The following is a 14,805-nucleotide window of genomic DNA, read 5'->3' on the forward strand; positions in this document are numbered from 1 at the left end:
TTATTTTTCTCTTGAGTTCTCTTGAACTGATTCCTCCAAAAAAAAAAAGAAGTATCTATGCAATCAGATTCAGGTGACTGATTGCATTGCCAGCTGCTTCCCTGGATAACTTTAAAACATCAGGCTTGTCACCTAGTCTTTCTTGTGCAGGGGTGGACAAGTTGTAGCCCTTCAACCCTCAGCATCCTTCACCATTGATTGTGCTGACTAGAATGAATAGAAATTGTCGGCCAAATCATCTGGAGGGGCAAAAGTTGTCAAGCCTTACCTAGTGCTTTCAGATGATTCATATGTCATACAATGACAGTGCTGATGTGACTGTGCTGAAGCAGTCCTTGACTCAGTAACGAGGAGACTATCAGTTTTCCAAGGAAAGCTCCTTTCAAAGAGAGACTGAACGCCAGATCTGGTTTTAAACACTGTGCATGTAACATTTATTCTATGATATAAAGAATACAGAAGTATAAGAATACAAGTTCAGCAGTCATCAGCAACAATATCAAGAGGCCTCATTCACACTCGCATTCATGCAGCACTCATGCTCACAGCCAATAGACCCTCTCGGTGATCCATCGGGACTGTGGGTGACCAGTTTAGCACTGTTCTGGCACACATGGGAGCTGGAAAGCCCAGGCATTTTAAACCTTAGAGTTGACTCTGTCAGCTTAGTCCAACTGATAGTGAACTCTTCCTCTGAGCAGAGCTGACGTGCTGGTCCTTATCTGAACACACTCTCGTCACATTCCATTCTCTCTCTGGATGGTACAGGGTGGGCTTATCTGATCTGTTATGTTCCTTTCTCCAACCACTCCCGGCCTCTCCGTTTTCTCAGTCTGGTCAGTCCCATCATGCTTTTTCATTCTTCATTTTCTTCTAGATCTTAGGCCTTCAGGAACCCATGAACACTGTAACACTGATAAATAGTAATTCACCCATAAAAATGTAAGGAAGAAGAATCTGACATAAAGAAGAAATCATAAGTAATACACTTCAGTGCTAATCGTTTTCCTTTAATTGAAAACGCTATAGAGACAATTTGGCCTACAGGAATTTACAGCTCTTGAGATGACATCTTTCCTGACCTCTAGTTCATCTTCTGAGCATTGAGAAGGTGCAGGCAAAACCACGTGTTAACTCTCATCTTGGGATGCCAGCAAAAACTCAAACTCTGCACTGTCTTAAGAGCTTATCTCATTGTACGTTTCCTTATCTGCTTTACATCTTTGTCTACTGCTTCTGAAGACTGAGGAATGCATGATGTGATATTTATCAGGACTTAGGATCAGTGATCCTGTACTTTGAGCAGTTGGGGGCAACTTGACATGGGGCTGGCATTTTTGGTGGCACCTCTGTGTCTAGGGCAAACTCTAGTTCTGTCCACAACCAGGATATTAACTAAGCTTCCCCTATTTTCAAGCAGCTAGAAACATCATTTTAAGGAGTTAAAAGTGAGATCCAGGCTACAACCCTCTGAGTAGACATGTCTACTGCCACTTTTGTGATACCTTGCTCTTGGATTATCTGAAAACTGGTCCTTCAGTAGTAAGATGCTATACTGATCCCTCCCCACCCACTGTTCACTTAATTATTTGTGGATAAAAAGGCTATAGAAGCTTCCAGCCTCTTAAGTTCAAATTGTGGTTCAGAACCTCGTTGCTCAGTTTTTTTAGTTGGGAGGGGTGTTGAATGATCACATGCTCAAATATAATCTAAGTTTATCATGGAACCCTCACAAGACTGCTTCTTCTTCAAAAGGTAGAGACAAAGTTGAAAAAACGAGTTGCTCATGATGAGCAAATCTATCATAAAGGCAGGTTGGGAATCCGTGTACATTCTTAGAATCATCTGATTTTGATTTGGTTGTAGTGCAGCCCTAAGCACTACTTGCTCCTAGCTAAGATTGTGTAGGATTGCAACCTGAGTGCAGTATCCCACAACAAGCTGGACTTTGTTCGGTAGCAAAACTGCCAACAGTTGAACCCTTGTCAGTCTGTCAGTCTGTCTGTCTGTCGGTCTATGTTTCTGTCTATTCATCATGTTTGCATCTAGGTCAGGATAGCTTGCTTTGGGATAGCTAAGACCATTCTTAACAACTGTAATAAGGTAAGTTAGGGTGATGAATTATTCACTGCAGTTTTAACAAGTAATTTTAAAGAGTTTTCAGTTAGGAGAAAACTAATGTTCACAATAATGTATAAACTCAAAAATAATTAATCATAATTAATTATTAAATAATTGAAAACCGTCTCGAGATGTGTGTGATGGGATGGTACAGAAAAGTTTTAAATAAATAAATAGAAATAAATAATAATAATTTTAGAATAATAAATGAATAAGTGATAGTTATAATAATAAATAATGGTGACATTGAGTATTAGAATGTAACATCTATGTATCCCAGACCACTTATTCTCAAGCCATTCTCCCAAAAGGGGCCCTTTGATATCGCTCATTGTTTTCCCTTCCAACCTGGTATCTTACGAAAGAACCGTAATTTTAACTAAAACTGGTTTTTCTTGATGGAGTTTTACATTTATTAAAAATGAGTGTATGTTTTTAATTTAATTAGCTCAACGACAAGGCATATAACATCATTCTGAAACTAAGGACATCTTCTCCAATTCAGAGAAATTAGAGAAATTGGTTTTTTTATATTAAAGACATACTTCCTTTTAATTGTTGATTTGATTTGTGCACTAAATCATTAATATTTCCACATAGTACTTTCAGAGTTAATGGGGTCACACATACTGTTATGCATTCAACTGGCCTAATTATATCTTTCCCAAAGACTTTAATCATTGGGCAATTCCACCAAAAACATATAAAATCTGCTTTACCAGCACTATATTTCCAACAATTTGACTTGCTAGTTTTATTATAGATCTTCCTTATTCTTTCTGGTGTTAAATGTTACTGGTATTGGTTTTTATAGTAGTATGCTTTCAAATTTATGCTGGCAGCTGGGGTTGTTGTAAAAATATTTTATTTTCTGTCAATCTTCAAACAATTGAGTACCCAGCACTGTTTTCTACTTGAGCTTAAAATATATTGCTTATATTTCTAAAATATTGTGTGTGTGTGTGTGTGTGTGGCGGGGGAGTGGGGTTCCTCTTGCCTTTTTGTTGCTGTTTCATGTGAGTTCATGGTTCATGATTTAACAAAATTAAATTTATTTTTGGTTAAATTGAAGTGCTCCTGGAAAATGTTGGTGAAGAACTGGACCCTATTCTTGAACCACTGCTGCTTAAACAGACGTTCAAGCAGGCTGGTAGCATCTGCATTCGCCTGGGAGATTCTACCATTGAATATGCTCCTGACTTTCGCTTTTATATTACCACCAAGCTGAGAAACCCACACTACCTCCCAGAAACATCTGTCAAAGTGAGCAGTTTGCACAGGAACATCATGCTGTTTGCTCTGGTTTAATAAGCTCAGGAATGATACTGCCGGCACAGTCTTTTCCGCAGTGCTGTCCTTCGTAGTTGTATATATGTTATTAACTACAGGGCTGCAAAACCAGGGTGGGGGTGGGGCAGAAATCTGTCCCTGTTTGACCCTCCAGGATTCCCAGTGGGCTGTGCCTCTTCCCCTGCCCCCTTCCACTTCCCCCCAACCAAACTGTTTGCTGGTTTCCCAGCTTCATGCCACTTTCTCCTGTTCATAAAGGTTGACATGCCTGCTCCAAGGCTTAGTTATTGACAGTAAACAAGGAGCTAAAATACCTGGGTATTGCCCCTACCCCTGTTGCCCTCAACCACAGCCACTCTGGAATACAGCCTTGGAGAACTTCTCCGAAATGGAATTCGCCTTGGGCTAACAAAAATTCAACATCCAAATGGACAGCGGAAAGACTGTGGACATAATCTATCTTGACTTTAGCAAAATTTTGACATACTCCCCATGGCATCCTGATAAACTAGCAAAAAGTGGGCTGGATAGAACAACTATTAGGTGGATCCAAAATTGGCTACAAAATTGGATGCAAAGAGTGCTCATCAAAGGCACCTTCTCAAACTGGAGAGAGGTAACTAGTGGGGTGCTACAGAGTTCAGTTCTGGGCCCAGTGCTCCTCAACATCTTTATTAATGATCTAGATGAAGAGTACAAGGAAAGATAATCAAATTTGCAGATGACACAACTCTGGGTGGAATAGTTAACACCCTGGAAGACAGAAGATCTGGGACAATCTAGCTAAGCTTGAACCCTGGGTTGAAAGCAATGGAATGAAATTCATCGAGACAAATGCCAAGTCCTTTGCCTAGGGGGAAAAATGCTTTTGATACCAGGTAGGGAATACTTGGCTCAACAGTACTGCAAAAGAGAAAGACCTTGGAGTTATTGTGTGCAATAAGCTAAATATGAGCCAACAATGTGATGGAGCTGCAAAAAGGGGAAATTTTGGAATACATTAATAGAAGTGTCATTTCCAAATTGTGAGAAGTACTAGTTCCCTCATACTCTACACTAGTCAGACTTCATTTAGAATAATGTGTCCAGTTCTGGGCACCAAAATTTAAGAAAAATGTGGAAAAATCAGGGTTCAGAGGAGGGCAGCAAAGATGATCCAGGGTTTGAAAATAAAGCCCTATGAGAAAGACTGGGAGAAATGGGCATGCTCAGCCTTGAGAAGAGACAACTAGGAGGGGATATGGTAGCACTCTGCACGTACCTGAAAGTCTTTCACAAAAAGGAAGGACAAGATCTCTTCTTGCTCATCCCAAAGCGTAGGACACAAGTTGCAGCAAAGCAGATCCAAGGCTAGATATCAGGAAAAGTCTCCTCACTGTCAGAGCAATATGACAGTGTCCTACCAGCTACCTAGAGAGGCGGTGGGCTCTCCCACACTGGAGACATTCAAAATGAAACCGGACAGCCATCTGAGTGGGATGGTGTAACTTGGTGTCCTGCAACAGCAGGGGGTTGGACCCAACAGCCTTCATGGCCCCTTCCAACTCAACTATTCTGCAATTCTATGATCCCTGTGCTAGCATACTAACTGCTGTGCTTTGTTTGTTTTGATTATCATTTTATAAAATTTTCTCATTCATTTCACATTCTAACATTGGCACTAGTGCAATGCAGAGAAGCAATGCAGCCCAAAACAAAAGTGAGGACGTATAATGACAAAACCAGAAGTGGTTGTCACACACAGTCCATACTTCAGTTGTTGCAGCAAAAAATATTCTCAACTTGAAAGATCTAGCTTGCTTCCAAAAGAGGCAGGGCAAATAATATGAACACTGTCAGCATTGTCTTTCTTCAAGCTTTCACTGCAAGTAACTAAGGCTTAAGAAACCTTTCAGGATGAGGGAGAGACTGTACAGAAGCTGGGAAGCCACCAGCCAGTAGATGGCTGGGGGAAATGGGGGTGGGGGGTCAAAAGAGGATGTGACCATTTGGGGGACCCCAAAGGGATGTAGTAGAACCCAGGCAGCCTGGACTTGGCTCCCATGCTTGAGGTTCAGCACTCCTGCCATAGATCCCAGTGATATTCAAGCCCTTCTGCCGAGTTTTAGGAACATAACCTGCCTTTTACCCAGTCAGGCTTTTGAGTCAACATCTAGCTTCGTATTTTCTCTGCTCCGACTGGCAGCAGTTCTCTCCAAAGTTTCAGGGCTTTTCCCAACTCTGCCTGAGATTTTGTATGTAGCTACTCTTCTGTTTCTGCTGCCCCTGAGAAAGGCACAAGTTGAGCTAGCTCTGCAACTCTCTTTTACGTCCCCAAACTTGCAGTAACTGATGAAATAAGAATTCTCACATATTTTAGAGCTGCAGCAATTCCTGAGCATCTGGCAGCACCCACAATAAAAACTTGACTGTCTAAGTTGTAGGAGATTTGCTGCTGCTTCTCCTGTTGTTGTTGTTGTGATAGGGTTTGCGGGGCGGGGAAGGAGTGACACAGTTTTTCTAGACTTTGTGCCTGCACTGCTTCCCTGCATCGCTGTCCCAAAACCTGTTGACCCCAGTCAGGCCTTGGCTATTGGAATGCTGGGAATTGTGTTCCAAGCCTCTGGCAAGGCACCAGATTGAAGAGAGCAGGCTTAGTGTATGAAGCATGGTGCTCCGGTGGCCTTGCATGATTCTTGCCTTGATGCTTTCACAAGTGATATGCTCTGCTGTTCATATTGTGGAATTCTCTCCATATTTGAGACAGAATGTGTTTCCGCCAACATGTCTGGGGTCTTGTTTCTGATTCTCTCACCTCCCCATATTGAAATCATGCTGTCTGGATGAATGAGCATCCTCAGCAAGACTGCAGCCATGCCCAACAAAGCCCCCTGTTCACTCAGTTACACCACTGTCTTGGGCACACATGTGCACACACCCACTCACACACCAGCCACACACGAATGAGCTGTCTCATACAAGGGCTATAGCAATCAAACACACACATTTCCTTTCAAATAGTGAGTGTGACATGATTTATGGGCCACCAGACAGGGAATGTCTTAAGGATTTAAAAACAAAATATTGAAGGGAGTTGTTATTCCCATTTTTCTAGGAACTACTGCACAGAAATGTTCCGGTGTCCATTGAAATTTGAAAATTCTCTATTTCACAGCTTGTTATTGACTTACGACTTACCTGAACCTAATTCTGTTGAATTTGGACCTCTTGTGACATTCACAGGTAACCTTGCTGAACTTCATGGTAACACCAGAGGGTATGCAAGATCAGCTTCTTGGAATAGTTGTTGCAAGAGAAAGACCAGATCTTGAGGAAGAAAAGCAAGCCCTGATCTTGCAAGGAGCTGAAAACAAACGGTATCAAACTGACATGAGCTGCTTTAGCGGGGTGATAATAGTTGATGGGGAGAATTATTTACTGTTGGGTTTGGAGTCATTGCATTGGAACCAGATTTAGGCACATGCAACTGACAGAAGTAGACTCTTCTTCCCCCTCTTGCCCACAGCAGCCACTCCAGCCCCCTGAAAATGCTACACAGAGGGTTGGAGCACCCTGCATATTGAAATAGACTGTGGTGTAGGGGGAAGTGGAGGGATCCCAAAGTACTGGAGGGAGGCATCTTTGTGAAGAGGGCTCTCCAGACTGGAAAGCAGATCCTGGATCCATTCCACTGAATCACAGATGCATTTGATGGAAAGCGGTTGACAGTATTTCTGATTGCCTCCGCCCCCACCAGCCATCTTGAGAGATGTCGAATTGAAAACTGTCTAAGAAGAGTTCAGAAAACCTCTTTATTTTTTAAAAGACTTGCTAAGCCCGTGTGGGTGTGAAATCAAAGGTGATTGAGAAATCAGTCCTGCAGTGAAGAAAAAATTACTCTCTGAACTTACTGTGAGCTTTATTGGCAAATGTTTCACCACAGAATTTGGGCAGAGCAGTGAGAAATAGTGTGGGCTTCCCTGAGGCACCCAGTCGACCACTGTGGGAAGCAGAGTGCTGAGCTAGATAGAACATGCTCTGATTCCTTGGGCTGTCCTTGGGTTGTTCTTACAAGTTCAGTTCTTTGGATAATTTATGTGAAAATGGGACGGGGCAGGGAATACCACAGAATTACAGTCCAGAAGAGATTTGATAGGTTTCTTACCTAGAAGAAAAAAATACAATCCCAGAAACACTCAAAGTACTGTTTAAAAATTAATCTTTGTAATAAAAGAATAAAACCTGTGTTTTAGCCATTGCCTGTCTTAATCAGCAGACATAATGACTCTTGTCAGGCACTTGAAATTAAAGTGGAGATGCTTTTGCAACAGAGCGTTTTTGCGGTCTTGTTACTGAATTGCCATGGGAAGTGCTCTTCCCACAGCAGATTGTGCACCATCTCCCTGCAATCGTTTTAATCCAGATTCCAGTACTTTGGGAATATCCAGTTCTAGAGATCCTCTACTTCAAAGTAGATTTTGTTCATTCCAGTATGTGAAGGGCAGATCAGTACATGATTTCAGGGCCAAACTGGTCATTGTGAAAGTTGCATTGCTGCTGATAAAGAACCCAGAGTCTGCTTTCTCCTTCCCAGCAATTTCTGCTAGTATAAAGTTTAAAAAAGAAGATTCCGACAACAGGTGAAATGACATCATTGTGCTCAGGTTTGCCCCAGCCCTGCTCCCTTTGCTGCCAACTGCCTTGGCTACAGAAATAAGGAATATAATTTCAGCATGCCTAGTCCTTTTGTATTTGTGGTGGATGGTAAAACATGAGGATAAGGCTGCTGGTTTCAGCAGCCTCTGCGTATTTGGCACAGCAATGTACTCAAATAGATGACATAAATACATAATTTGGGTTTGGCTCTCAGGATCTCACTAATCTGGATAGTGTTCATTCAGAGCTTGGTATGACCTTTTAGAAAAAGAGCATTTCCCCATTATGGGGCAAAGCTCTAATGGAGTCTTTCCCAACTTAGACACTCCAAAATGCAACTTCCAGAGGCCTCAATCCGCATGGACAATGGGATCAGGGATAATGGGAAGTGTGATCCAAAAAATCTGAAGACTTTTGGAGTCTCATCCCTGGTTTATCCTCATTCAACTCACATGCCAGAGCCTGGCCATCCACTGGAGGAAAGGCAGGTGGGGATTAAATCAAGCCTTTTGCTCTCCCCTTCAACAGATGGATGATGATAGCCTGAGTAGGGCTATTTGCATTCAGTTCTGCTGCTGCAGCATGCCAAGAATTCATGCAAAGCATGGGGTATGTGTGTTTGTGAAACTGTGGTTCTCCATTCAGGTACATAAACTCTAAATAGCTATACCACACAAAAGTATTTTAGATTAAACACAGACACACGCACACACAAAATGTAAAATTATAGAAACTTGCCACATATTTTATGGAATTATCTAGCTTGTGTTTCTAAACTAATAATGCTATTTCCTCCTTTGATTGTCTCAAATCTTTTTGGACATGGTCATTTACAGCTTTCCTAACATGATAATTATATCATCTATTTTATTATAGGCAGTTAAAAGAAATAGAGGACAAAATTTTAGAAGTTCTGTCATCTTCAGAAGGAAATATTTTAGAGGATGAAACAGCTATCAAAATACTGTCTTCATCTAAGGCTTTGGCTAATGAAATTTCAGAAAAGCAAGCTGTAGCAGAAGAAACCGAAAGGAAAATAGATGCTACTCGAATGGGCTACCGTCCCATTGCAGTTCATTCATCGATTTTGTTTTTCTCAATTGCTGACCTGGCAAATATTGAGCCTATGTACCAGTATTCCCTCACATGGTTCATCAACCTTTTTATCATGTCCATAGATAATTCTGAGAAGTCAGAAATTTTACAAGACAGGTATGTGAAATACTTCTGAGTTTTAATTTTGCTTTTAACATTTATTCAAACTATGGCATATCCTGTTGGTTTTCTTTTGGTTGTCTGCAGACATTTTTGGTGGTATGTTAAGTTTCAGAGGGTACAATCCCATGGCACCAGGACAGTGTCTGAGGGAACATTGTCAAGGATAGTTAAATTCTCTGATCTGAGGTCTGAGACAGTGCTCAAACCTCAGAAGCTGGGATGAGAGATCTGATCTCTCTCCCCCTTGCAGCTGGCACAGAAAGAACTGGGAGGAAATGCCCAGTCAAGCAATCATGCAAAAAATTCAGGACAGAAAGTGGAGATTATCTCTCTATAGAATGATGATAACTCCTTGAGTTCGAGAGCTTACAATAATCAAAAATTCCTCTAGGACAGGAATCTTGAAAAATTCCAGATATGGTATAACCAAAGAGGTCTCTGCCTGTTTATTTCACTGAAATTTAAGCATATGCTTAACTTTTCTGTTGGAATCAATGGGATGGGAATTAGAGGTGCTTAATGTTGTTTAAGCTCTCTCTGGTATGCAGAAGGATACATCAAGGGGAAAGCAGCTCTAATATTCATGCTAATTCAATATTCATGCATGTTTAAAATTATGAGGCAAAATATTCAGTGCTTTGAAAATGTAAATGTGTTTCTCCTTGAAGACACATGCAAGAGTACAATCTGGCAACAAATACATGGAGGTGATTTGAAAACTCATAACATTTTAGATAGATCTGTAGTCCCACCTCCATCCCCCAGTCCTTCTCTGTTAAATTCAGAATAGGAAATAACTGTCAAAGTGGGCCCTAAACAGAAAATTAGGCAAGGCTAGCTTGACTGATTTCAGTACCTTCAGTTAACTGGGCACAGCATTTAAGTTGACTTCACTGGAAACTTATTTTAAAAAATAATGTGCTATGAAAATTGAGTTTACTGTCAGATTTTATGTGATACTCATCCTTTATAGCTTGAGAATGCTAAATAATGAACGAGCACTTGGACGCTAAATCCCATCCCCCCAGCCCTGTGCTCTGTGCTTCGTACTTTCCGGGCGCTTGCTGGTTTTTTGGCTGGTGATTGCCAGCCACTTGGAGTCATCCTTTTGCATTTTGGTGACACTTCAGGCAGGGCACCTGTGCTACTGGCAAGAGTGACAGCTGCTGTCATGTGCATAGACACAGCTTAGGTTACTTTGCAAAGACACAGAGGGAGTGTGGAGACGCAATGACAGAAACACATCTTCAGATGGGAAATACGCCCGACATGTCTGTAGGGTGGAATGGTAGACTTGCAGTGTGTGGTGGAGTATCTCCAAAGCCCCCCATGCCTTGGGATGGTGGGGGCACGCACTGGTGTACAGGCAAGACTCTGTCGCAGGCAAACCTGGTGAGCACCTGTACTCTGGATATGCCCCATGAAACTCCTGCCGCCTTTGCCCCTTGCAGTGCTCATGCTTTAGGTCAGGTAGCCGTGGTGTAGGTCAGGATACCCGATGCAGCTCCAGGATTCTTTCCAAGATCAGTCTCTGTGTGTTCAGGCATGAGTGCATGATCCTGACCGTACCTCTTCATGGACCTTCAGACATGGAGTGCGCAAGTGCAGTCTAGCGTAATGTTAGAAGTGGCTTCATCCTGGTGCTGTATGAGCTACAGGGAAGGTGAAAAGAAACTTGCACTCTAGCAAGTCAGGAACTAGGGTGAAATGGGTGTGAAAGAAAAAGAAAACATGATTAAGCTTCTAAGATGTGCAAAATACAACTTTTAGCACATTGTATTTCTTGATAGGTCAGCAGGGGGTCAAAATGCTGTTTGCATTTCCCTGCTAATGTACAGGGAGGAACATGCAAGGGGTTGAACGTGGTGTGTGTGCGTGTGTGCATATGTGTGTGTTCACTTGTTTGTTTAGTTAGGATGTGAAGCTAAAGCAGATTTCCAGAGCACCAATGGGCTATATCAGTTATCTTAGTCTCTCTTTCAGGATAGTGTTAATGCTGGTTAAGTGCTAACTTGATTCAACCAACGACAGTTAGTCCTCTTGTGTCCATGAAGAAATGAAGGTGAAAATGTCCCCTGCCTTCCACTTTAGATGCTCCCCATTTAACATAACTGAATGAGGAAGATACCTGTTTGTTCCAGTTCAGTACTAAAGCATCCTCACTCCTCATAGTGGAATTCGTAAACTATACTCATTGGACTGAATCAGACTTAGTCAGACTGGAATCAGTGGGACTTGTTAGTCATGACTTTGGTCATCCACCTGACTTTTTCTTGCTAAAATAGCTCTGGCAAAACTAGTTGGTATCTCAGGTTTCTATCCATTATTCAGAGCGATAACATGATTGCTCTAGGAGCAGTCTTTCTGCCAAGTCAGCTAAGAGGCTGTGTACATGTTCTGAGCACAATCAGCTTTCTCACCATTCCTACAAAAAGGATGTCATCTCCATTAGCCTCTCTCAACTGTTTGGTATTCTTCTACTAGAGCTATATGGAAATGGCTCCTTGAAATTCCCCACCCTATTTGGGGGCATATATATTGTAGGAACCATTAAATTGAATTTTTGGGGGCAGGAGGAAGAAATTCTTGAGCTGTTTCTCACGGGCATGCATTCCCATTCATGCTAGCAATAGCAGAGCTTCTGTCTTTTTATTACGTTCTTTTCCTTCTCACTGCAGCCATTGCAAGTGGAAGCAACAGCTGCTGTGTTAAGAACCTGGCTGTCATTTTGCATCCGCAACAATATCCTCCATCTAGCATTGTTTCAGGACCAAAAATATTCAGAGAATATTCTGTGGTGTGGCCTTATTTTTCTAGGGAGTGAGAAAAAGGGAAAACAATCTGAAATATTTTTAAAAGAATACCTTCTCAGAAAATTCAGCTCAACCGCCTTTCTTCTCACTAATTGGTGTGCAGAGTTAATGAATATTCTTGATTGTTTGTGGGTAAATGGTCCAGAACAACTGAAATGTAAGTGCTCCGTAATTGTGTTTATGAAGTTGCTAGCTTCAAAGCAAGAAGAGTTTGGGTTCTCATCCTCTTTTCTTTTTATACTTGCAGGCTGAAGATTCTCAAAGATCACTTTACTTACTCTCTGTATGTCAATATCTGCCGTTCCCTCTTTGAAAAAGATAAGCTACTCTTCTCCTTGTACTTGAATGTAAACCTTTTGATGCATGATAAACTGGTTAGTACTGCCAGACAAATTACCCAATGGCATTCCAAATATTAATCTGTTACTCTGTTGGCATGTTCATTCTGCAGTGTGACTCCTTGTTTTCCCTTCTTTTCTTTCACATTCATGAGAACATGCTGTTGACAACTGCATACAGACAGAGTTGGTGGCTTGGAGGGACAGTAGAAAATCCAGCAGACAAATGGGAGGACAGCTCAGTCTGTACATGAGTAACAATTGCTCAGAGCAAGACCAACTGCAGATTTCATGTGGTGTGGAGTGGGGTGGACTACGGGCATACTTGTAAACAGTGTTTGGGTCTGAGAAGCTACCTGCAATTGTGACAGGATATATCCACAATTTCCTGGTGGGACATGTTTTGTGGAATTTTATTGGCCACCTGTCTCTCTTGATCCCTGAGATCATGGAAGTAGACACCTGCACTGTTGTCTAAGCATTAAGAGCTTTCTTCTCTTCCAAACTGCATCGAGACACAAAGATTAAGGCTCTAAGCCTCTTGCTAGATTCCCTGGTTTGGGACCCTGGCAATTTGCAGATACACCTGCAAGTTTATGGATACCTGAGGAATCTCATCTAGGGGTGAGAATCTGTCAGATTCCCTGGCTCAGCTCCCTGGCGTCCAGGCCACTTTCTGTCTGCCCCTGGTGCCAAGCATTTGCATGGGTGTCTATCAGGAATTGACTCTTATTGTGTATTATGAATGTCCACACACTTGTGCTTTGTGTATATGCTGCACATACTGTGGAAGCTTTCAGAAAGAGGAGTTCTGGTAGCAAGCATTCACATCCTAAACCAGGGTTGACGCAATAAAAAAACCTGACAAGCAAAAAAGAGCCGGATTCGAGGAGGATCATTGCAACCCTCCTCAAGCACTTTTCTGATTCCTGCATGTTCAGTGAGAAGCACCTGTTGGCTGCCAGGTAGCCAGCATGCTCCTTGGGAATCAGAATATTAGGTAAACTGGGAGGGATGCTTTGTCTGCTGCAGTGTATGCCTGTATCGGGGAGGTGAAAACAAAGGAAGTACAACACACTAATATAATGGGCAGTATGGGGTGAATGGTATGAGTAAGTATAGGATTCTTTGGTTAAAGGGTGGCAATATTTATCAACTTTTATCTATTACAAAATGATCTGGCTTATGATATAGAGCAGGGCTGGACAAAAGGTTGACTGCGGGAGCTCTTGCTTATTTGCTGTAGAACATCAAGAATTTCTGACTCCCAAATTTTAAAGCGTAGCTACAGATTTCAGGCCACCTGCAAATTAGATTGCTCAAATAAACAAAGCTTTGGGGAAAAACAGGGATGGGTTTTGGTTTGAGAGGGCTGTGAGCTCTATTGTGGTACTGGAATCTTGTTACTGGGATGGGATACGCCCATGGGTGCCCTGTTCCTTACTTCCAAAATGTGATTTGCACGCATGGAAATGTCTGGGTTGTTAACCCAGGAATTGGTAGGGGAATGTGGAAGTGCGTGAGCATGCTGCCTCCTGCCAGTACTCCTTTCAGTAAAAAAATCCAGAAACATTCCATTCCTCCACTCCATTGTTTTGTGACGTGCATACTCAGAAACTGTGGGTTGTATAACCCCTTAGTAACTTGCTCACTCACTTGCTTTGACAGGCTCACAAACAGAGCTAAAGGAGGGAACATTTATGCAACCCACAAATGCCCACTTTTGTGCCTCAAGTGGTAACAGTGCCAAATAAGCCCATTTCAGTTCCAGGTTGTAGCAAAATAAAATGTGGAAGAGTTAAGGGACATGTGTGAATTCTTCTGGAGGCTCTGTACCTCATTGTTGCTGTCAGCACTGCACCTTCACTTGCCTTCTCCCTTGGGGCCCAGTCATCAGCATTGTCCTGGCAAGTGGAGACCCTGCTTTGTTCTCGTTGCTCCTGTGATTGCAGTGTGAAGAAACAGCAACATAAGAGGTGATGGAGGCGGTATTCACTCAGAAGCCTGCAGGAGTCAGCTGTGAGCCCTCTTGGCAGGGGCCTCACAGTGTTGTCCCCTGATCCCAGCCCTGTGATCTGGAAAATATGTCTCTTCATATTCTAGAGTTCCTATGCTGTCATTTTAAAATGTTGTTTGAATTCATTCCAGATCAATGAGGAAGAGTGGAAGTTTTTGCTAACGGGAGGCATTGGCCTGGACAATCCCTATTCCAACCCCTGCCCCTGGCTTCCCCAGAAATCATGGGATGAATTCTGCCGCCTTGATGATTTGCAACCCTTCAGAGGCATTCGGAAGGGATTCATCAACTTGAAGGATGGGTGGAAGTCAGTTTATGATAGTCTGGTATGTTATCCACCCTTGTTCATCCCTTTCTGCTAGTTAATCAAAAC

General features: G+C 42.3%; 1 protein-coding gene across 1 annotated transcript in view; it reads left to right on the forward strand.

Annotated features, from left to right (window-relative positions):
• Window positions 1-14,805, forward strand: part of DNAH7 (dynein axonemal heavy chain 7) — a 138,678-nt gene that overhangs the window by 93,616 nt on the left and 30,257 nt on the right. The window contains exons 46-50 of the mRNA XM_044432146.1: window positions 3,194-3,384; window positions 6,634-6,767; window positions 8,923-9,258; window positions 12,325-12,451; window positions 14,564-14,758. Coding sequence (XP_044288081.1) covers window positions 3,194-3,384; window positions 6,634-6,767; window positions 8,923-9,258; window positions 12,325-12,451; window positions 14,564-14,758 — 983 coding nt within the window. The remainder of the gene's footprint in view (window positions 1-3,193; window positions 3,385-6,633; window positions 6,768-8,922; window positions 9,259-12,324; window positions 12,452-14,563; window positions 14,759-14,805) is intronic.

This window comes from Varanus komodoensis, unplaced genomic scaffold (assembly GCF_004798865.1).
Source record: "Varanus komodoensis strain SLA01 unplaced genomic scaffold, ASM479886v1 scaffold23, whole genome shotgun sequence".
Lineage (NCBI taxonomy): Eukaryota > Metazoa > Chordata > Lepidosauria > Squamata > Varanidae > Varanus > Varanus komodoensis.